At 39.5% G+C, this 25620-nt stretch overlaps 1 protein-coding gene across 12 annotated transcripts in view; it reads left to right on the top strand.

Moving 5' to 3' along the window:
- The window catches only part of AP-1gamma (adaptor protein complex 1, gamma subunit), a 792649-nt gene that overhangs the window by 398893 nt on the left and 368136 nt on the right, over window positions 1–25620 (top strand). For all 12 annotated transcript variants that reach the window (XM_067141824.2, XM_067141823.2, XM_067141830.2 and 9 more), the window contains one exon: window positions 25378–25473. In XM_067141824.2, coding sequence (XP_066997925.1) covers window positions 25378–25473 — 96 coding nt within the window. The remainder of the gene's footprint in view (window positions 1–25377; window positions 25474–25620) is intronic.

Raw genomic sequence — 25620 nt, 5'->3', positions numbered from 1 at the left:
AATTCCGAAGTATTATAAGCAATATTGAGAACATCACTATAGGTGATGATTGAATCTAGGTAATCATGTGCTGGTTGAGTGGGCAATTGATGACGCCATATGAAATCGGTACTCAGCTTATATCTGACTTCAAGGGGTAAAAAATAATTATGTATGGCATACATGTATTCATACACTTAGAAAAATTGGACATATTATCTAAACAAAAAGTCGAAAAAACAAAACAAAAACGGTAGTCTTAGCGGATAAGAGGCCAATTAATTGCGGAAAGGAAGCGACCCTAATATTAAAATTTTCGAACCGAAAAAAGCCAGATGGTTAATCTATGAGGGTCAGTTGCCTGTAATTGAGGAACCTGAGGTAATGATTGCTTAATAATCTGTATATTGAGTGAACTGTCAACAGAAGTATTTTGAGGTATGGGAGGAGCAGAATAGCCAGGTGGGGACGGTGCCATAGAATACTGTTGAAAGAAGGTTTTACATCTTCGGTTAATAGGTCAGGTTTATAACTGGTAGATGATGGGTAAATGGAGGGAGAAGTAGAACTAGAAAAGGAAAGTAAGTCATGAACAGGAGGGTTAGGCAAAGACAAATTATGGGATAATGGGGAAGGTAACGAGGTAGAATCTTCCCCTAATGGAAAATTATCAGAAAAGCATGCCATCTTTGAGGATAAAGAAAAATAGAAAAAGAATGAATATGTAAAGGAAAGTACAGCTTGGGTATATAAGAAAACGAGTCAAAAGGAAAAATATTCTGCTACCATTTGTTATGTATTTACAAGTTTTCAGATATTTTAGTCTTTCAGTAAATGTGTGTGAATGTATAGGTAGTGAAAACGCCTAATCATAAAATCAGTATGTGCACAGATACCAGAAGCACTGAGGTCAAGGTCACACCTTATAGAGAACACCAGCCATGTAGCGTATTTAAGGTACGGGAGCTCGGGCATCAAGCGACGTAGGAATCAGAACGGAGTGTTATGAATGAAAGTAAACAAACAAGACTTCAGGAGAGTCCGCGCAGTGATTGATTGGACCTGTGCCCCGAAGGTATGTCGTGGTAGGTACATGAGAATAGGGAAAGTAGGGGCATAAAGTACACCTCAAGACCACAAGGTTCAAACCACATGATGTATTAATAACATGACTAAAGGGAAAACGTAATACAAGCAAGTGAATTCACACAATAGTAAAAATCAAGTTACAAAAATAGTTTCGTTTGAGTAGGATTTTGGAGTGCCATAGTTACACAATAATTTTTAAAGGGCGATCTTTTAGACCGAGACTAGACCTGGGTAATAACCCGATAACTGGGAAAACAACATAATTATACACTTGAGGAATACGCTCGTGCAACAATAAGCAGTTTGGACTCAGAATAGAATAATATTATCGCAATTAAAGAAGGAAACTAACAGCAATCCTGAATATTTAAAGAGAGATGAGGTACGATGAATCGCACACCAAATACCAATTAGTTTGAAATAAACATAGGCCACTTTTACAAATCGAAGGACATGAATTTAAAAAAAAAGAGAGAAGGGGCTGGGAATGTGAAAAGAATCGACGTGAATGGCAAGGATGGAAGGAGGGAAAAATCAGGTTGCTGTCTTTGTTTTTCTCTTAAATCACATGCACACAGGATATACAGAAAGTTACTAACGGAGAAATATGTTCGTCCAACCACAAGTCCTTGCAGAAATATCACAAACACTGAAGGGTAGAAAAAGTCTATGCCAAACAGCATGAAGTGCCCAGTGCGGGCCAGAGTTCAAAAAGACAAAGTAGGTTAAGATGTAAGAAGCCAAAAATTTTGTAAGAAATCAGAACATAAAGATTGTAAAGTCTGCTCACCCTGCACAGCGAAGAAGTGGTCTCTTAGAGTTAAATTATAATTAAAAATCGCCACAGGCCAGCTGTGCGAGAAGGTGCCTGCTCCCGCCGCTTGTATTCACAGAGAATGCGTGACTGGTCATTCGATGGATACGGCGAGTAATATATACCGTAGCGAAGCAAGGCCCAGAACATACTGGAATCAGGTAACATAATCAAGTGCAGAGCAGGCAGCAGGATGAGCAGGCAGTCGCAGACGAGGCGGGTGAGGAGACGTAGAAGAGTGATGCCAGTAGAAATGTTGATAGCAGCAAGGCAATGAAGTAGGCAAAAAGGTAAGACGACAGATGAACATAATAGCGTAATTTTGGGAGCCCGTAACACATGGAAAGGAATAACACTTCTGAACTGGCCGGCACAGGAAGTCCGGATTTAAATGCAGTTGAGAATTTTCAGGGGATCCTAGTAATGTGTGTGTGTATATAATGGACAACAATTTGAGGTGGTAGATGAGCTGAAAAGTGTAATTAGATCACATTGAGCTGTATTGTCAGTGGTGAAAATAAATGCTTAAAAGAATTTTTGAAATGAGTAAGAACTAGGAAGGTTCAACTAAATACTATCATTTGACTGGGTCAGGAATGAAATGAAGCCCACATCTAGTGGCAAGGATAGGAATTGTGCTCTGCCGTAGTCTGTCGCACTTCTCTGGGGCAATGATTGACTGACATATGTAATTAAATGATATTGAAGTGTGTTGCTGGAATGAAGACAGGGAAAACTGGAGTACCCAGGAAAAAACCTGCCCCACCTCTGCTTTGTCCACCACAAATCTCACATGGAGTGACTTTGATTTTAACCATGCAACCTAGCAGTGAGAGGCTGGCACGCTGCTGCCTAAGCCACGGAGGCTTTCATTAATTTTGGCAAGAATGATTACTGAATTGTTTTAGTTTATTCTGTGAAACTACAAAGCTGCCTATATACCTGCTCACAAACCAGAAACTATGTTTTCATGTACTGTTCTGGAAAAAAATAACAACATATATACATCATTATAGACCGTTATGCCTTTCAGCGTTCAGTCTGCAAGCCTGCGTGAATCTACTGTACGTAGCCACAATCCTCTATTTGCAACTAGTGCTGTGGCCTCATTTTGTTCTATACATCTTATCTTTAAATCGTTAGAAACCGAGTCTGTCCATGGTCATCTTGGTCTGCCTCTACTTCTCTTACTCTCCATACAGAGTACATTATTCTCCTAGATAACCTTTCCTCCTCCATTTTCCTCACATGACCACACCACCAAAGCCAGTTTATGCGTACATCTTCATCTATAGAGTTCATTCCTAACATAGCTTTTATCTCCTCATTCTGAGTACCCTCCTGTCATTGTTCCCACCTGCTTTTACCAGCAATCATTCTCCCTACTTTTATGTCTGTTACTTCTAACTTATGAATAGGATATCCTGAGTCCACCTACCTTTCAGTCCCATAAAGCGAAGTTGGTCTGAAAAGAGACCGGTGTAAATGACCATATATAATTTTGTCTGGGGGCTGACTGCCATCTTACAGAATACTGTTGATCGCAACTGCAAGCTCAGTGCATTAGCTTTACTGCACTTTGCTTCAGTCTCACTTACTATACTACCATACTCGGAGAACACACATCCTAAATACTTGAAATTATCTACCTGTTCCATTTTTGTATCGCCAATCTGTCATTCAGTTCTCTTGGATTTCTTACCTACCGACATCAATTTAGTCTTTGAATGGCTAATTTCCATACCATACTTGTTGCACCTATTTTCAGGTTGCAAGTGGCACAATCTGCCATTAAGACCAAGTCGTCAGCCTAGACCAGACTGCTTACTACATTTCCACCTAAACAAATCCCTGCCTACCACTTTGTACCTTTCAGCATATGATCCATGTAAACTACAAAGAACAAAGGTGAAAAATTACAGCCTTGTCTGACCCCTGTAAGTACCCTGAACCATGAACTCATTCTACCATCAATTCTCTTCCAGGGAGTCCCTCACCTGTCATATGGGAGTGGGACTCCATTACTCCGATAGATCCGATACATTATTATTATTATTATTATTATTATTATTATTATTATTATTATTATTATTATTATTATTATTATTATTATTTTAATTTGGTTTGTAATTTATACTCAATAGTACCAAAGGAAAGGTAAAATATATGCTTTTGAAACAAATAAACAAACCTGTTCTCTCACAAAAACAAAGTGCGTTTATACTAATTTCCTCCACTGTACTAGCATTTATATTACGATCTGCTGCGAAAGCCTCTACAACTTGCAGAGCCTGTGAAGTTCACTTTCATTGCTCATGTTTTTTTTTTTTTACTCTATTGCATGATAATAGCATGCATGTGGATTCTGAACTGCTATGTAGAGGTTAGGAAATTGTCAGCCGCGTTGTATTATTTATGCTTGTGGGTTATAAATCTTTTAGTTATTAATAATGTTAATATTTTAAATAACATTATTAACATTTAAGCGTTAAAAATTATCTTTTAGTATATTTATTTACACCTCTGCATCGCGAGTTTACAATATTCAGTTTTTATTTCCATATTTGTTTTCATGTTATACGGTATTGTGTGGACTATAACAGCATGATATTTCTGCAGTAGTATTCAGTGGAATAAGCACATTATAATGAAGGATGAATGTGCATAGCTTTTTCACCTCTCAGTAAATTGTTAGGGCAGTTAGTCTCAACTCAATGCCCTATGACGTCCGAAGAGATCGCCTGCTTCCTGATATTCTGGAGCAAGCGCTGTCCCGACAACGTTACCAGTGCTGGGCTGTTGCATTTGTGATAATTGTTGATCATACTTGAACAAGTTATCCTTTTTCTAGTGTTAATATTTAATGTAGCCTGTGTTCACTTCAAAATTTCCCACCTTGAATAAATTCAATCGATTTTATTTTGCTTTTTGCTTCTGTTTGAGGAAAAACACATGAATTTAGGGTCAGTACATAAAATTAAATCGGCAGTGGTTTTGAACTTCCCCCTTGAAAACTAAATTGATGTGTTTTTTCTTGACGATGGGCCAAAAAACCAAAATAAGAACCATTAAATTTATTGATGGTGGGAAGTTTTGAAATGGAACACACGGTTTATTTATCATCATTGGCTTGACAGTCCTTTGTGGGCATTGGCCTTCCTCAGATATTCTTGCCAGTCATTCCTGTTCTGTGCCATGCTCGTCCAGTTCCTATTACCCAGGATCCTAATGTCCTGATGCATACATTCCTCCCATCTCAGATTTGGTCTTAAGAAATTTTTGGGTTCCTTCTGGCAGCATATTTAATATCTTCGTCACTTTATTGTCTTTGGCATTAAATATATGCCCTGCCCACTCTGGCCTCTTGATCTTTGTGACTTTAACAATGTTGGGTTTATTAAAGAGCCTGTTATGCTCACAGTTGTTTAGTTTTCTCCAGGCTCCATTTCCTTCTACTGGTCTCTCAATGATACCAAGCCATCTTTCATCAAATTTTGACAGAGGCCACGTCTCACCAATACCAATCTTACTAAAAACATCTAGATCATTATATTTGTTTTCCTCTTTAGTATTGGATACTTAAGATGTTTTCTAAGGCAGAAAAACACCTATTTGAACAGAGAATCTGCTTGTAGATTCCATCACTAATATTTTTACAATATTGACCTCTGATCCTAAGTAGATGAAAGTACGACCTGTATGCTCCAATTTTGATTTTAATGTATGGAGATCTTTCTACATCATTTTTCTTAGTCTAAGGCATATGCTTAGTCTTATATTAATCTGCATATCGATAATAATATCTTGCCCCCTTTTCTTGGTCAGTAAAAGCCTCTTACATAGCTCTTGGTGTTCTTGCTGTTTTAAATATTATCTGTACAGGCTAAAATCTGGACTGATTCATAGAAGATAGTGCCCCTTATGTTAAAGTCAGGATCTCAAACCATCTTCTCTAATGCAATATTGATCAGAAGGCAGGCCAGTGAATCTCCTTGTCTAACTTAGTTTGTAGTATATCTGAAACTAGCTGTTACCCGTGGCTTTGCGTGCATAAATTTCATAATTTGATCAAAGTAATTATTCCTTGGTACTGCACTACAACATTATCTGAAAATTCCTGAAGTATAAAAATTTGCTGAAAAATAGTTTCATTTACTCCAGTACCTCGTTGTAAACCACATTTGTGGTGGAGCTTATTGCCTTTTGGGCTAAGATGACCAGGTTACTGGGATAGCTAACTCTGGAACATGCAACATAGAACTGTACATGTGAGGCACAGCCCCCTCTCAGGTTGAACACAAAAATAAACGTTTCTTTATTTTTATAGGAGATTCCAAATACCAATTTCCACGTCTGTAACATCATCAGTTTATGAGATATATCCTCATAAAGAGAATTCAACACTTTTTTCGCTTCTTTTCAACCCCCTTAACTGAATTTTCTGAAAACAAAAAATGTGTTTCTTTATTTTTAAGAGATTCCAAATACCAATTATCCTGTGTGTAACATCAGTTTTTGAGATATAAATATCCCCATAAAAAGAATTCAATCCCTTTTTCACTTCTTCTAACTGCCCTTTAGTGGATTTTTCGAAAACACTACTTGTTTGTTTTTAAAGGAGATTCAATGTACCCTAGGGATACTTTGACCACATTAGAATTTCATTTTACCTTGCAAATCAGGTTTTTGACAGAAATATACAGTTTTTAATTATTGAATAGGAGGGGGGTATGGATGTGTAAATAGAATTTAGTTGCAAGTGCTCACCAATATTGCAAAAACTGGTGGGTAAGTGAAGAAAATTGAGTGGTCAAAGTTATCTGATGTTTGAGGATACTTTGACCAGAGTAGTATAAGTTACTTAAACACATACTTCATTCAGTATTAAGCTTTAGTAAGCAAACTTTGACCACTACAAATTAAAAGGTTAAGCCTAGAAAGAGAAAGATATTAATTTTCCTTTGAGCATGATAACTTAAATGTATAACAACTGACAACTGACGTGAGAGTAAATTCCAACCTGTATTCGTGTGTTATTTCCTTCTTTAGTAATATACTACAGGATGGTGCTCTTCAACATTTTACTCCTGTAGTAATTTTGTCCAGGAGTATCTGAAAGGTCTAATATACTTTGGAAGTAATTTACTCTTGTATGGAAGTCGCCAAATGCTGACTTAAAGAGTACTTTACTAAACTTACTCTTCCTTGGTGTACGTCACCCTATGAGTTAGGTCTACAGTATCCTTATAGTCCACATCAGGCCAATAGTGCCAAGGGAAGATCTCAATCTATCGATGACACCAAGCTGTATCAAATCAGTAGGTTGTAATATTTACGCCATGCAGTAAATGCCGAATTGATAGAGGCCGTGGTAAATAAAGATTTCCAACTACCAAGATAATAGCATTCCAGAGGAACTAACACATAGCGCAGTGGAAACAGTGCGTAAGAACATTAGAAAATTAAGGGGAGTATGAAGTGAAATTAGCGACATGATGGGTGAAAAATAGATAAGAAACCATAATAAAGTTTGGAAACAGATATATTGAAATCAATAAACCGAAACTCTAGAAATTTACATCAAAAGAAAAATATACAAATTAGAGGTCTGCATTATCTCTGATTTTTACCGGCGAGTACCGCTCGTCTCTCTGACTCTCGGGATTATGCGGCCGAGCGCCCTGTGCAGCCGGTTGCGGGCTACCGGTCATCAGCGACTGGCCGAGCGCGCCAAACGCTCGGTCGGTCGCCAGTAACCGGCGGGCTCAGTGTTAGCCAGCCAGCGAGCTGCTCTTCGCCGGACTCGAGATCATAGGCCACTACTTTACATTAATCCTCACCTATTTATTTTACAAATGTCTTTCGTACTATCAGTTCTATAACCTAAATTGTATATGTTACATTTGAAGTGTGTTAATATGTTGCAGACTATTGGATTTTCGTCTTTGAGGTGATAATGTATCTAATAATTGTAACGTTATGAACTGTAATGTCTTCATATAGTATTTTATTCCGTTCGCTAGATAAACGGGGACACAGTAATAGTGGGCTATGTGTAGCCTATCTCCAGACTCGGCCACATACACACTGTACTAGTATCAAATGCAGGATCAAGAAGAAATGCAGGATTGTTTTTAAACAAATACTCATCAATTTTCTTTTTACAAGCGTTAATTTATAAACAAATTATGACCTGTAAATAAAGTTATATGTGAATCATAAATATACAATTCGTTTTTCGTCATTGGTGCTGCCTGATGCACAGGAGTCATTTGTGTTCCTGGAGCTACTACTACAGCTGGCGGTTTGCACTTCTTCCTGTGAAGTAAATGAAAGTAGAATCATACATTCATAGCGTTTGAAGAATGTTTTCTTTCTTGTGATTACGTGGTATGTTCAGAATACTTACGAAATTGTGATGGATCAATAAGAGATCATCTACCTTGTCTGATTCCAAGCACGATCATTTGCTGGACAGCAGGTGACCGGCCTGGCTAAAATTTCTCTCGCTGGCAGCACTAGTGGCAGGAGTGCAGAGAACTTTTCTGACTACTACTGACAGCCTTGGAAATAACTCCGCATGTGTTTTCCACCACTTCAAAATGTGGCATTCGGCACAGCTACAGTCGGATTTGGAGAGCGAAAGGTACCTGTCGAGATCATTAGTAGTATTTTGGTGTCCATCTTCGTCGTCCTCATCCGAACTCCAGTCCACCTTGGACTTTTTCATGGGAAGAACTAGGTCACTGTTTGCTTGAATGGGCTCTAAAAATGAACAAAACATCCGTAATGCATTCATGTCACCTTTAAATATGTATAAAAGTTAGGATACTGGTTACTAAAAGCTATATTTCCAGTGAATTCCTTTATATATCGCAAAAATTACATCAAAACGCATTGTGGAATAGTTAGGTTGCGAAACACTTCCAAAATATTGTACATTTTAGACGGCATAATTGCTGATCTAACGAAAGTTGCAAGATTAGACAAACAAACATTCGTTTTGTTGTCATTAATGATTTCCTGGGCCGTACTTAAAGACATGATACTGTACAGGCTTTTGGGCTTATGCCTTACTTTTTTGACACGGCATAAGCCCAAAAGCCTATACAGAAACATTCGTTTACTATCTTTTTTCAGTGATTCAACCTTACCATTTACAGGCACATTTACGAGCACAATCGTCGAACTTCAGCATAAGCGACGTGCTTTTCTTCTGCTGTGACTTTCTTCAAATGACGTTGTGATGGCCATAGAACCGTGGCTTTGTAACGGATAGCCTCTGTTGAAATATGCTGCTCTCGTTTTTATTTTCGCCATGCACTGAAAATGATAAACAATATATACATAATTAAATTCCGATAATTCAGCAGGTTTATAAACGATCGTAACTTATAAAAATATTTCTTACTTCGCTGTCACTCTCTTCTGGTTCACAATGATGTAACAGACGCGTGTACCAAGGCAGCACACGTTCCGGCCTTGTTACACTTTCCAAATCCAAACTCGCTTCTTTAAAAGGGGTTAGAAAAGCGATAAGTTCTAGTAAGCACTCTTCATGGAAAGTTTCTAAGAGTTTCGATTGCCCGCGGGATTCTAATAGATCTCGAATATCGTCAATTAAACTTATGATGGAATTGAGCATTAACAGTATACTGTTCCACCGCGTTACAGCTTCTTGCTTCACAGAGTGCTGCAGACGCCCCGAGTGACCCGATCTCTTCAAATAGCCTACTATAGCTCTTGCTGATAGCAGACACGACAGGATTTCAGGAGCTTCATCTTCTAAAAACGTCTCTTAACATGTGTGACGAAGCGCAGTCATCAGGCAGTGATCAAAGCAAGGCAAACGGTCGTAAGATTCAAGTGTCTTCTTCATATTAGCTCCTTGGTCGGAGACAAAGTAACATTTTGTAAGATCATTCTTGTTAATTGCTAACTCAAGCAACCGCTCTTCGATTTCGTGCCGAATGTTCTCTCCTGTCTTAGGTATGTCCGGAAACTCAGTTGTTAGCAAAACAAGCGTTTCTAGCTGCCACTCATCGTTAACATAATGCGATGTCAGAGTCAAAAAAGTTCTCTTCTTGTAGTTATCAGACCACAGATCAGCGTCTAAAGCACACATTTTGTTCTTTGTGGCACATATTAGCTTCGGCACCATTGTCGCCCGTATTTTTTCGGCCTTTTTTTGATATGCCGTGATACAGTGGTAGGGTGCGTAAGAACATCTTCTATCATTGACTTTGCCATAAGTGGCGCCAACATTGATGAACTCCTGCGAATAATTCTTGAAGCCAGTCTTACTACAAGTATTTAACGGTAGCAAATCTATTCCACTCATATCGACCAACTTATCAACACCAACTTTCTTTATGCTGCTTGGTACTGCACGTGTTCGGTGGAATTCTGATCCTCAGTTATTTTTTCAGCGCCAGATCATACCTGTTTTGCTTGGCTGGTAAGAAAGTACAGTATCACATGTGGCACACTGCACGAACCCAGAAGAAGCCTGCGTGACAGGATCCACTACAAGTGCAAACGATTTCCAAGCTTCACTCTTCGCCACCTTTTCCGACATATCTTTCTTCTTCAGGACTAACGAGCCGCTCCTAATTCTCTCCAGAATACTTATCTTCGTTTCTTGAATGCAGCGTTTACGACTTATACTTGGTTGATCCATAACGCTGTCTACACTGCTCAAAGCCCAGTCACCAACTGGTTTTACACGTGATGTCTAATGCATTCCGCACTGTAGAGCGCGCGGCGGTTTTACTGTCACCGACCGGGATTATGATTACGCTCGAGCGCCCGGCAGTGCTCGAGCGTTCTACTGATCACCGAGAGGTGAACAACGACCGGCCACATGGTGTAGTAGACGGCCACAGCCTTATCGCAGCGTGGGCTTTTCCCAGCCGTCGAGCAGCGGCACGAAGTGGGCAATGCTCGAGCGGTTGTTTTCCTCCAAATGCAGAGCTCTAATACAAATGTGGTACTTTCCCAACCAGTTATACAAAATTTGAATCTTTGCACAAAAATAAAATATCAAAGAGAAAGAGAGCAAATGAGAGAGAATAAAGAAGGAATGGAAAGGGACAAACAAGGAAAAGGATAAATACGCCTATTAGAAAAGAAACCCAGAGTAACACGAAGTATTTTTTTTTTAAATGTACACAATTACAAAATCAGAGTATACCAGCTAGAAATCTTCGAAGTAAAGTCCAAATATGTAAGTCATAACCACTTCCGTTACCACACGAATTGACACCAAGTAAAGTTATTATGCAAGCCGAAATCACTATGTTTGATCAAATGAACCAGTTTCAAGACATTCACAAACACAAATGCCGAAGCACTGATTAGGTACGAGTGTGTGGAGGACTCGCAGAGTTCTGAATACACCACACGCACAGCTCGAAACAGAGTTGTGACTAGGTTCGTCAATGGAAGCTTTAAATATTGAAAAGGCGAGTGGAATCTTGGCCTGGAAATGCCATGCTCCCTGTCAGAATTTCGAAGGAAAGTAGTTCACAGTGCAACTAGAAGTATTTACAGAAAATAAATTAACAGTTTGTCATACCTCATCATGAAACACGTAGTACTGCCCGAAAATGGAGACTCCTGGGCACATGTCCCTAAGGATGGAGACGACGTTAGGTGTTCCTCCCTCCACACAGGCTAAAGTCCATCTCAAAATATCCAGAGAGAGCCCAGGTATTTATACGGTAGAGTAGAGGGGAAATAATGAGAAGAAATACGTCTCGAAGATTCCAGAGGTTACTGGAGCATGCGCAACCAACCAGGCGATGTCGTATGATGTCAGCAGGCGAGAAGGTAGTCAGTTTATAGCAGATCGTAGAGATGGATAGAGCGGAGTTCATGCAAAGTATGTGATGTCCAAATTCACTTAAGTATGCAAGTCCCAGTTGCGGAGAAAGTATGGTTTATATCAAGATGAGGGCAAGTCCATATTAATAGTAGAAAAAAGGTTATGTGCATGGCGAATTTCATGGCAGTAGGTGCCGGTGAAGTGAGAAGTCCATTACAACTTCTCTCAAATATCTGACATAACATTTTAGCTCAGAGTCACTAGTTAGAATCTCAGCTACATAATGCCTGAAGATGTTCTCTTTAATTGTAGGAACCCTAACAGATGCAAAACAATATATTTTAACTTCATATGCTGTCATTTCAGTACCTTTCTCGGCATCTGGTAGGGAATGGTTGTCTTATCTTCAATCCCAGTATCATCAGAAATGTCCATAAACAAAACATCAATACTCCTTCACTGCTTTCATTGATGGACATAGAAAAATTCTGCCTGTTCCTTTTCCTAGATGTTTGTTAGGAGGTTCTGCCAATTCATTCTGTCGCTGAGGCTCATAATCTTCAACAGTAATGCCTATTCCAGCTGGCCCAATGACCTGGATGTTAGGCCCCTTTAAACAAAAAACATACCTATTCCAGCAGGAAAATTGACCTCTTACCTTTGAACTTTCTGTTGCCTTTTTCCCCATGCTTCATTTCCATAAGCATTTCTTTGACACAGTCTGAGAGTACGCCCTCCATTCGATGTGCTGTGGAATCTGGCAGTCTACCAACAGTTTATAAAAGAAAAATTATTACTTTTTATACATGACTGAGCTACTTTCACCATGCTGGGTAACTTTACTGCCCGGTCAAAGGATATCCCCTATTTCTTAGGTTATGGGGCCTGTATGAATAATTTATCTGGATTTGACATAATCCATTACTAAGTCCTAAGTTTAAAGATCTATTTGGAAAGATAAACCACCGATGTACATAATTAAAGGTGAAAAATTGCAAAATATTTCTCCGATAAGGGCTAGAATGGACAATTTTCCAGCTTACACTTTTTAGCGGGAAACTGGCATGAATACTCAAAAAACCGCCAGGCTGACCAAAACAACAACAAAGAAAAGATTGAGTTTCCAGAGTCATCGGGAGGGATCAACGAAACTATCTGCAATCTGAATTGTCCATAGAACCTCGCGAGTTCAGAAAGAGTAAGCACATAATATTCTGCAGTGTTTCTGGTCAAAGTAACCCTGGGAGGTCAAAGTATCTCCAGTTTACGGTACCAACTTTCAAGTTTGAAACATCTTCAGTTTGAGATACAAGCATCCTCATAAAAGGAATTACCAGGCGAGTTGGCCATGCAGCCAGGGGCACGCAGCTGTGACTTTGCATCCAGGTGATAGTGGGTTCAAATCCCACTGTCGGCAGCCCTGAAGATGGTTTTCCGTAGTTTCCAATTTCCACACTAGGCAAATGCTGGGGCTGTACCTTAATTAAGGCCACGGCTGCTTCGTTCCAACTCCTTGGCATTTCCTATCCCCATCGTCGCCATAAGACCTGTTTGTGTCAGTGCGACGTAAAGCAGCTAACAAGAAAAAGGGAATTCAACTCCCCCTTCACATCTTTTCACTCCCTCCCCCTAAATGGATTTTCTGGAAACAAAAAAATGTGTTTCTTCATTTTTGAATTCCAAATACCAATTTTCATGTCAGTAAACTGTTAACTTTTTGAGATATAGTTCTGCCTTAGTGAGTACCTACATTGTAATGTAAATGTATACTCAAAATTTCATTTCTTTATGTCCAGTAGTTTTGGCTCAGCGATGATGAATGAATCAGTCAGTCAGGACATATTATTTTATATATTGTACCAAGAAATGCCAGACTTATTTTGTGAACTACTGCTACTTCTTCTTCTTCTTCTTCTTCTTCTTCTTCTTCTTATTATTATTATTATTATTATTATTATTATTATTATTATTATTATTATTATTTCGTGTAGCTATTTCTAGCCAGATGTAGCCCTTGTAAGGCAGATCCTCTGATGAGGGTGGGTGGCGTCTGCCATGTGTAGGTAACTGCATGTTATTGTGGTGGAGGATAGTGTTATGTGTGGTGGGTGAGTTGCAGGGATGTTGGGGACAGCGCAAACACCCAGTCCCCGAGCCGAGGGAATTAACCAATTATGGTGAAAATCTCCGACCCGGCCAGGAATAGACCTCAGGACCCTCTGGACCAAAGGTCAGCACGATAACCATTTAGCCATGGAGCTGGACATTATTATTATTATTATTATTATTATTATTATTATTATTATTATTATTATTATTATTATTATTATTATTAACAAATACATCCCAGTTGGGAAATATCCCGGTGGCAATGATCACTTACAATAGTGTGATAATAAAGGTAAAAACGTAATTACCCAACAAGTCTACAACAAGCAATTTCATGGGAAGAAGATATTAAAAGAAATACTACTAGTTTAGCATTCTAAATCCAGCATCAAATACAAATTCACACTCAATTTAAGTATTTCCAGTGCTTAACACTACGGCTTGAGGTTACTACTAACTTAACACTACCTCACCGTCATATACAAATTCAGACATACCTTAAGTATTTTAAAATTTTATACTATGACTTACAGTAGATTGAGCAGTCCAATTACTAACTATTATCTTAACATTGTAAATACAGCACGTTCATCTACAAGTTCACACATACCTTAAATTCAGATGCCTTAATACTACAATTTACAGTGGATTGGGTGTTGCATTGAAGTATGACACCATCACATAGAAATTCACGCACAATTTACAGAATGCTGGAGTTTATTCTTGAAACATCTCACATTTTGGGAGAACGCTCTAACGACAGCTGCAGGTAATGCATTCCAATCATCAATTCTCTGATTTACAAACAAATATTTACCATAGTTAGTTTCCTGCAATCTACCTTTTACTTTGTACGGATAATCTGTCCTGCTTATGTAACATGGCTTTTCTAGTTCAACTCTCCCCAAGCTGGCTTATTCGTGTAGGCATTATACATGCCACATAATCTTGTTTGTTTCCTTCTAGTCCCCAGTGTCTCCCACCCAAGTATTTCTATCATACTTGTCTCCCTACTACTAGGATTGAAATCGTTAAGCACGTATGTTGCAGCTTTTCGCTGTACCATCTCAAGCTCTTTAATGAGTTCTGTTTGGTATGGATCCCGTACGGCTGCTCCATATTCCAGTACCGGCCTAATGAGTGATACATAGCCCTGTGTCCTCGCCTACGAAATGCTGCTTTTTAGTACCCTCATCGTGAAGTGTAAGGACTTGTATGCTTCAGCAATTACACTTCCTACTACTTATCATTGAGTTTGTGGTAGAGCATATTATTATTATTATTATTATTATTATTATTATTATTATTATTATTATTATTATTATTATTATTATTATTGTTGTTGTTGTTGTTGTTGTTGTTCCTTTTGTTGTTGTTGTTGTTGTTGTTGTTCCGAGGATTGTGTGGAATGCAGAGGTGAAAGAAGGTGCGAGCATGAATGGGTGGGTATATGAAAATTGAAAGATTAATCTAAAACTTTAAAATTAGCATTTTTATTTCTTTCCCCTTTTTTCTTTACTCTTTTCGGATGTTAACTTTTAACAAAGACAATTCGCTAAGTGAGTAACAAAATCTCGGGTACAACCATGATCTCGAAGTAATATTATGAATTCATAGAACAATTACACAACATTAATTAACAATACGAGCTTGAAGCTCCAACCTTGCCAATGTGACAGGAGCGACCACTGCTCCATTCAATAATATATCTTACAAGAGCACCTTTGCTCCACAAAATTATCTAGGAGACAACTCTCCGAACTTTATAACATTCCAGCCTTGTTAAAGTTTGTTTCAAACAACAACTTTTCCACATTTAACGTTAGCATCTATCACCAAGCTGGCCTCCCAATGTGAGCCCCATCATTTGCAATCTTAGTGGAAATTTACATGGACAATCTTGAGCACACAAAAATTAACAACCATATTCAACATATGCTTCTGGGTTCGTTTCATGGACGATGTTTTCTAGACCAACAAACAACTAATGATGCCTCCATACTTAGACCCTTACATAGAATTCACTAAAGGATCAGAGACAAATTCCACCATTAATTACTTAGATCTAAAAGTAACAAGGTCTAATGGGTCACTTGCATATGACATTTACCGAAAACCTACCCAAAAAAAAGTAATGTCATGAAATACAATTCCCATGAACCTACTACGCTGGTGTAGCAGGGGGAGAGGTGATACTCCTGCGTGGCACGTCCCAGGTGCCAGATAGTGGGATCCTAACTGGGTTGCCAGCAGACTTGAGCGAAATAAAACGTCTCTTGTGGACCAAACACTCAACCCCCCTGTGGGTGGGGGGCGCAGGCGAAGAATACACCCACGGTATCCCCTGCCTGTCATAAAAGGTGACTGAAAGGGGAGACCAAGGGATGATCGAATGAGAACCATGAGACTACTTGTAATTAGTACCGCCACGTGGGGAACACCATGGGTCGCCTTTACGTGCACGTAGTATCACTGTGTTAGGTACACAGTAGGTTTGCGATTAGTAGTGACAGTGTGTGTGTTTATCAGGGTGGGTTTTACAGCACCTGTGATATGATTAGTACCCACTATGTGAGGAACACCACAGGATAGTACAAGTCCCTGTGATTAGTACACCTATGTGAGGATCAGCTTAGGTTCGTGTTGCGTGTAAATGGCGCCGCGATGTGAGAAATGCCATAGGCCTGTGTTACATGTGCGCATTACATTACCTGTGAGTAGTACCATAATGTGGGAATACTGCAAGTCTACGCTACTTTTAATTAGTACGGCAACATGACAAATACCATGATTCTACTTTCCTAGCGATAAGTACCATTATGAGGGGCCGATGACTTTGATTTTGGACCCCTTTAGACAACAAGGACCATTGATTCAGTATTGTGCTTTAGAAGCAGTCCCTTGATCAGCACTACTATTGCTTAACGTTAGTTTCTGGGAGTGTGGGACATTGCAGGTCGGATCCACTGATTGTTTTAAATTCATATTAATTCATTCTTCGTCATCACGTTTTGAATTCGGGTCAGTGGATGTTTTTGGACTTTTAAATTGTCATTACATTTAGTCTCATTTCCTACCATTAGGGGCTGACGACCTAGATGTTAGGCCCCTTTAAACAACAATCATCATCATTATCATTATTTGTTTTTTGAACAAGTGTCCAGCTCCATGGCTAAATTGTTAGCGTGCTGACCTTTGGTCACAGGGGTCTCGGGTTTGATTCCCTGCAGGGTCGAGAATTTTAACCATCATTGGTTCATTTCTTGTATGTGTCGTCATCATCATTTAATCCTGATCAAGACGCCCAGGTCGCCTGCGGCGTCAAATCCTAAGACCTGCTCCGGTCAAGCCGAACATGTCTGCAGACACTCCCGGCACTAAAAAGCCATACGCCAATTCATTTCTTGTTCCTGGCACACCGGTGAAGGGGATCTTTTGTGTGCTTGTGACATCTACCTCTCGTCACAACCACTGAGGAGCGGACGAAGTTGTTATGACTTGAGCTATTTCTTCTTCATCTGCGCTGTCTTTCAATTCTCCAGTACTGTAACCTCTTGCTGTGCAGAGTCACTGTCTGTATCGCTACCGAAAATATCGCTTCCCAATACATCACTTTCACTACTGTAATCAGAGTATCAAACCAATAATTTCTGCGCCCATAGTAGAATGAGACAGCCCGGCCTTTCCTCTGCAACTGAGTAGCCGCTAGCCTGCAAAGCAAAAAAATATCTGCACAGTATTTGTTTTTGTTGCTTCCCCCTTCATAAGTGGCGAGAATTTTCAAGAATTTTCAAGTTAGGTATAGTTCACAAAATATTCTCAAGATGGCAGGAAAGGACATGATACCTTTTAAAGCAAATACCTTGAAACTAAATAGAGCGTGTCACATGTCGTATCCCTTACCGATATGATTCAAAAGCAATGGATATCGATCAATTTTGTATTAGTTCTAATTATGAAACATAGATGGCATAATAGTACGTTACTTCTCGATTCATAAAGTGAAAACAAATCCCGCAAAGCGGCAGTGTTACGTTAATAAAACACATTCTAACTTCTGCCTCCGCCGACCGTTTGTTGTACATCTAACCAGCTGGACAAGTAGAGTCCCGCGGACGTTCTTCCTTGGTATGATGTGTGACCGTTCTATAAAAAAAAGCTAGCAAATTTGTAGTCTTACATGACTGTTGGATATTGAGATCATCTAAACCACAGGAACATGACTTTTCATTTCAAAAATCCTCCATGCATTTCAACAATAGCCACTTTGTGAGAAGCCATATTATGTGAGATATATTCACTTGCATCTTGACCAGGAGAGTAATATATGCGATTGCCTGTTCGCTGTTGCTCACATAGCACTACCCGGGGGCCATGTGTACGGTATTTTAAGGTTGAACCTGTGGCGTGAGGGACAATGGACTCTTTGCTTAGTGTGACATATAAATAACTAAAAAGGCTCCTTCTCAATAGAATTGCCCCAGAGATACTCAAGAAAATACCAATGGAGCAGGTAGAATCCAGACCGCACAGAAGAACTACAGTCCAAGTAATGTGTCTTACAACTTTTGTACCTTTTGTACAAGCAGGCTAACAGAGAAGGCTTAAGACATTGGTGGTTTCTATTGATCTGACGGTAGCCTATGACACAGTCTGGAAACATGGTACCGAGCTCGATAGCTGCAGTCGCCTAAGTGCGGCCGGTATCCAGTATTTGGGAGATAGTGGGTTCGAACCCCATTGTCGGTAGCCCTGAAGATGGTTTTCTGTGGTTTCCCATTTTTTCACACCAGGCAAATGCTGGGGCTGTACCTCAATTAAGGCCGTGGTCGTTTCCTTCCCATTCCTAGCCCTTTCCTGTCCCATCATCACCATAAGACCTATCTCTTTCGGTGCAACGTGCAGCAACTTGAAAAAAAAAAAGGAAACGTGACCTAATCTTAAAGTTTTTGAAAGTGATACCGTGTAAGATGACTGCCTTGCTCTTGAATAGCTTGCTAAGCCAAAGATTTTTCGAAGTACTTAGGGGGAATACTGTGAGCACCGAAAGATCACTAAAAAATGGACTTCCTCTTGGTTCTGTTCTTGTTCCAATCTTATTTAGCTTATATATCTCAAAATATGGCTGCGACACTTTCAAGAAAATTTGGTTATGCTGATGATTCGGCCCTTGCAACTAGAGATGCAACAGTGGTGAATAGATTGACGCTGGTATGGAAGAAAATAAATTAAGCCATAGTGGTTAAGTTAATAAATTCAAAGAAGCAACATTCTAGAAATCCAAGCTGACCTTAAGATGTTGGTGCAGTACTTCAAATTGTGGAGACTTACACCTAATGCCAACAAAACAGAAGTATGTTGCTTCCATCTAAACTGCAAGATGGTTAATAAAGAATTGCAGGAAATAAATTATTGAGACAGTAGATTCCCTAAATATCTAGGAGTTGCGTTAGAACATTCTTCTTTACACAACACCTTCGCAACATCCATTCCAAAGTAAGAACTTGCAACAGTGTAATCCAAAAATTATGTGGTACAACTTTACTCCACTGTCCAGCTTTGTTTTAGGCTGTCAGGTACTGTGTTCCCGTTTGTTTGTATAGCCCGCACTCCAACCTCAGAGATAGGCAGCTCAACACCACGATGCTTATCATCGGCACAATAAGGTCCACAACCACATATTGTCTTCTTATCCTCAGCCATATCTCCCCGCCAGATCTCCTCAGGGAAATGAAGAATATTTAATAATCCACTATTACCGATGCATGGCAACATTGCTGACATCCATCGGAATCGTGTACAGTCTCAAAATCTGTTAATAAAATCTGCAAGTGAATTGGAGAGTATCAGCTTCAGTACAACTAAAGAATGGCATGGAAGACAAGATACTGGGTCTAAGTCAATTCTGCCAAGTATTAGTTCATCGTTGCCACCTACAGTGAGTTTCCTTGTGAAACATAGAGTACTCTCAGCAGGATACAATTGGGCCATGGTAACTGCACACATTTCCACTACAAATGGAAAAGAATTTCTACACCCACTTGAAATTTTGGTGCCTCTAAGCAGACCATCCAGTATATTATCACCAAGTGTCCAAAAAGAAAGTTCATTGGCAACATATCTTATTTTGTTCATGCGTTACTAGATACAATTAGTTATATAAATAACAGAGATATAGAGTTTGTCTTGTTTTTGTAAATCTGCTAGTATGTATGTACATATGATATCTGTAAAGCCATATGCTAAGAAATGAATGTAAAAAATCTCCTGCTACAGTAATAATTGTTCTTCCATGCATTTTTCTTTGACCTTCCATTAAACTCCACTGGTGGATATGAAGTCTTAACTTGTCTTTCATTTAGGTTGATGATGATGCTTGTTGTTTAAAGGGGCCTAACATCTAGGTCATCGGCCCCAATTTAATTTAGGTTAGTTTATAAGAGGGTGGTCACTGCATGACCATTCTTTGTGACCTATTGTGTTTCCCAACCCACTTTACTCTTCCTGTATAATTGCACATTTAGTGATAAATGGTGTGAGACTACTAATTTGACATTAGAGAGTTCACATAACCGAGCGAGTTAGCTGTGTGGTGAGGGATGCACCGCTGTGGGGTTCGAACCCCACTGTCAGCTGCCCTGAAGATGGTTTTCTGTGGTTTCCCATTTTCACACCATGCAAATGCTGGGGCTTAACCTTAATTAAGACCATGGCTGCTCCCTTCCCACTCCTAGCCCTTTCCTATCCCATCATCGCCTTAAGACCCATTTGTGTCCGTGCAAAGTAAAGCAACTTGTATTTTTTTAAAAATAAAAAATGTTCACATATATCAATAAGTGACTCCCTGAAATATTAGCTCTTTGAATGGCTAAGGCTTTCGCATTCTCAAAGTAAGTGTTTTAACCGTTTCTTCTCCTTTATGACATCTAGTACAAGAGGGAATCAAAGTGTTCCCAGTCTTGTATAGATGTTCCTTCAGTCTGCAATGACTGGCGAGCAGATCAATTATGCATTGCAGATTTCTGCTCATATTGTTGTTCGCGTCATCAGTCCATAGACTGGTTTGATGCAGCCCTCCACACCACCCTATCCTGTGCTAACCTTTTCATTTCTACATAACTACTGTCTCCTACATCTGCTCTAATCTGCTGGTCATATTCATACCTGGGTCTATTCCTACCGTTCTTACCACCTACACTTCCTTCGAAAACCAACTGAACAAGTCCTGGGTGTCTTAAGATGTGTCCTATCATTCTATCTCTTCTTCTCGTCAAATTTAGCCAAATCGATCTCCTCTCGCCAATTCGATTCAGTATCTCCTCATTCGTGATTCGATCTATCCATCTCACCTCCAGCATTCTTCTGTAACACCACATTTCAAAAGCTTCTAGTCTCTTTATTTCTGAGTTAGTTATCATCCATGTTTCACTTCTATACAGTGCCACGCTCCACACGAAAGTCTTCAAAAACATCTTCCCATATCAATGTTTGATGTGAGCAAATTTCTTTTCTTAAGAAAGCTGTTCCTTGCTTGTGCTAATTTGCATTTTATGTCCTCCTTACTTCTGCCATCGTTATTTTACTACCCAAGTAACAATATTCATCTACTTCCTTTAAGACTTCATTTCCTAATTTAATATGTCCTGCATCACCTACCTTCGTACGACTGCACTCCATTATTTTTGCTTTGAACTTATTTATTTTCATCTTGTACTCCTTACCCAAGACTTCGTCCATACCATTCAGCAGCTTCTCGAGATCTTCTGCAGTCTCAGATAAAATAACAATATCATCGGCAAATCTGAAAGTTTTGATTACCTCTCCTTGAATTGTGATTCCCTTTGATTTCCTTTACTGCCTGATCTATGTAAACATTGAAAAGGAGGGTGGACAAACTGCAGCCTTGCCTCACTCCTTTCTGGATTGCTGCTTCTTTTTCAAAGCCCTCGATTCTTATCACTGCAGACTGATTTTTATACAGATTGTAGATAAATCTTCATTCTCGGTATCTGATCCCAATCACCTTCAGAATGTTAAATAGCTTGGTCCAATCAACATTACCGAATGCCTTTCCTAGACCTACGAATGCCATGTACGTGGGCTTGTCCTTCTTGATTCGATCCTCTAAGATCAGACGTAAAGTCAGGATTGCTTCACGTGTTCCTACATTTCTTCTGAAGCCAAATTGATCTTCTCCCAACTCAGCTTCAACTTGTTTTTCCATTCTTCTGTAACAATACGTGTTAAAATTTTGCAGACATGAGATACTAAACTAATGGTGTGATAGTTTTTACACCTGTCAGCACCGGCTTTCTTGGGAATGGGTGTAACAACATTCTGCCAAAAATCGAATGGGATTTCTCCTGTCCCATACATCTTACACACTAAATTGAATAACCTTGCCATGCTGGTTTCTCCTAAAGCAGTGAGTAATTCAGAGGGAATATCATCAATTCTAGGTGCCTTGTTCCTATTTATGTCGCTCACAGCTCTGTCAAACTCTCTCAAAGTTGGGTCTCCCATTTCATCAGCATCAATATCCTCTTCTTGTTCCGGAACCAAATTATCTACATCTTCACCTTGATACAACTGTTGGATATGTTCATGCCATCTTTCTGCTTTGTCTTCTTTCCCTAGAAGTGACTTTCCATCTGAGCTCTTAATATTCATACGACCTAGATATCCTTTCCTCAAAGGTTTTCTTGATTTTCCTGTGTGCAGTATCTACCTTTTCTAGGACCATACAACCTTCGACATCCTTGCACTTCTCCTTCAGTCAGTCTTCCTTAGCTGCCTTGCACTTTCTATCCACTTGATTCTTTAATCGCCTTTATTCTTTTCTGCCCTCTTCATTTCTAGCATTCTTGTATTTTCTTTGTTCATCAATCAGGTCTAGTATCTCCTGAGTTATCCATTGATTCTTAGTTGATCTTTTCTTCCTTCTTAACATTTCTTCAGCAACCCTGCTGACTTAATTTTTCATGACTATCCACTCTTCCTCTATTGTGTTTCCTTCAGCCTTTTCATGTAGCCATTTGTAACATGCTCCTTGAAACAATCCCTCATACTCTTTTCTTTCAACTTGTCTAGATCCCATCTTTTTGCATTCTTTCCTTTCTTCAATTTCTTCAGCTTCAGGTGGCATTTCATGACCAACAAGTTGTGGTCAGAGTCCACGAGTGCTCCTGGGAAAGTTTTGCAATCCAACACCTGGTTTCTGTATCTCTGCTTAATGATAATGAAGTCTATTTGATACCTTCCAGTGTCTCCAGGTCTCGTCCACGTATGCAGCCGTTGTTTGTGGTGTTTGAACCAAGTATTGGCAAGGACTAAATTATGATCAGTGCAGAATTCAACCAGCCGACTTCCTCTTTCATTCCTTTGTCCCAATCTGAATTCTCCTACTGTATTACCTTCTCTTCCTTGGCCTACCACTGCATTCCAGTCTCCCATCACAATTAGATTCTCGACACCTTTTACATATTGCATTAAATCTTCTATCTCTTCATTTGATCTTTCAATTTCCTCATCATCCGCTGAGCTAGTAGGCACATAGACCTGCACTATTGTGGTGGGCTTTGGTTTGGTGTCTATCTTGACGACAATAATTCTTTCACTATGCTGGTCATAGTAGCTTACCCGCTGTCCTATTTTCTTATTCATTATTAAACCAACTCTTGCATTTCCTCTGTTTGATTTTGTGTTGATAATTCGGTAGTCGCCTGACCAGAAATCCTGTTCTTTTTGCCAACGTACTTCACTTATACAAACTACATCTAACTTATCCATCTCTCTTTTTGGATTCTCTAATCTACTACAACGATTCAAACTTCTAACGTTCCACGCTCCGACTCGCAGAATGTCAGTATCCATCTTCGTGATGATCGCCCCCTCTCGTGTAGTCCCCACCCGGAGATCCGAATGGGGGACTAGTTTACCTCTGGAATATTTTACCCGGGAGGAAGCCATCATCAGTACATCATTCATACAGAGAGAGCTGCATGTCCTTGGGAGTTAGTTACGGCTGTTGTTTCCCCGTTGCTTTTAGCCGTGTAGCAGTATCAACACAGCTAAGCCATGTTGAGTATTATTACAAGGCCATATCAGTCAATCATCCAGACTGCCGCCCTTGCAGTTTCCGAAAGGCTGCTACCCCCCTTTCGATTAACCATTCCTTAGTCTGGTATCTCAACAGATACCCATCCAATATGGTTGCACCTGCGGCTCGGCTATCTGCTTCATTGGGACACGCAAGCCTACCCACCACGGCATATGCTCATATGAAGTAGTTTATTTGCTGCACTTTCGTTTGGCTCTTTTGTGTGAGTTTTTGCGTACATGCATCCTTCAGTTGATTTCCAGTACTTTATACAAATCCATTCTTTGACATATGCCTTAACAGGTCCATAGGCAAGTCCTTATAATGTAGGCTCACTCTGAGAGCCCTCCTTGGGCAATCTGTCAGCCCTTCATTGTCCTTAATGTCTTCATGTCCCGGCGGCAGTGAGGGGATGTGATTAGCTCAGTGGCTTAACTCCTGGCTTCTCACTTGAAAGTCTAAATTTGAATCCTGTTCAATCCTTCGTTGAGATTTTTATTTGAAGTATCGTGTGGTGTTAGGAAGGGCATCCAGAATTAAACCATCGGCCAAAATCAAAATAAGCGTTGTTGGCCCTAGCAACCCGAAAAATAACTGGGATAAGCTGAAGGAAGCTTTGTGGCAGTGAATACATTGAAAGTGCCCTGACCAAGCAAGTGGATGTACGGTTTAGGTCACGTAGCTATCAGCTTGCATTCAGGAGGAAGTGGGGGCCACGGAAAACCAACTTTAGGTCTGCCAACAGTGGGGATCAAACCCATTAGTTCCCAAATGCAAGCTAACAGATACACACCTCGAATCATGCAGCAAACTCGCTCGGTATTTTTCCTTCCTTTTTGATATGTCACTTGTTGCTTTTAGACGTCTGTGCTGTAGAATTGTTAGAATTGTGGACTTGTATTGTGAAGTGATAGGTATTGTACATAAAATTGCTATTTGTAATGTTTTGCAACCATGTTGATGATTTTTCCCCAATCTGGTGTATGTAAGTGTTCCCTCTTCCTTTCATATTTTCCTTGCTTTGACTTAAATAAGCTTTGATTCCTGTGCAATGTCAGTTTCTAAATTTATTTTCTCTCTGTTTGCTTAATTCATGGTTTGCACACACTTCTGGCCGTTCACGGGAAAAATTAACCAGAAATAAGTTTTTAAATTTTGTGTCTCTTTGTTATTATTTCCTTGTAATTTTAAGCTTCCAAGTTGCATAAGTATATTCATGTCTTAAGTTATGCTTTAGATAGTTAATCAATCGTACTGTATGAGTATAATGCAGTGATTGAGATAGGGAGTATTAAGAGGAAAATGTTCTTATAATTTAATCAGAAATTCCACTGTCAAATCTTATGTTTAAATCTATAAGAAGTTATTTCTATTCTAGTGTCTAGACTTACAGGGTAGTTAGAAAGTGTGGTCTATTGTATATGATCATTTAAGAGAAAGATGATTTTACAAAATTTACAGATTGTTCCGAACTTGGTTCGAATCCTGAAGAATCTTATCCTGGCTGGATATTCTCCAGAACATGACGTCTCAGGTGTCAGTGATCCATTCCTTCAGGTAAGTCATCAGTAGGATTACATTTTATTTGTTGTTATAATTAGTTGTCTTCATAATATCGTTGACATCACGCCATTGCAGGGTGTGCACATTCTGGAAATTCTGGGAAAGTCAGGGAAAGAAATTATGATCAGGAAAATTCAGGGA

The sequence above is a fragment of the Anabrus simplex genome, chromosome 2 (assembly GCF_040414725.1).
Source record: "Anabrus simplex isolate iqAnaSimp1 chromosome 2, ASM4041472v1, whole genome shotgun sequence".
Classification (NCBI taxonomy): Eukaryota; Metazoa; Arthropoda; class Insecta; order Orthoptera; family Tettigoniidae; genus Anabrus; species Anabrus simplex.
Note: the sequence above shows the minus strand (reverse complement) of the source record. Positions and strands in the feature narration are given on the sequence as shown.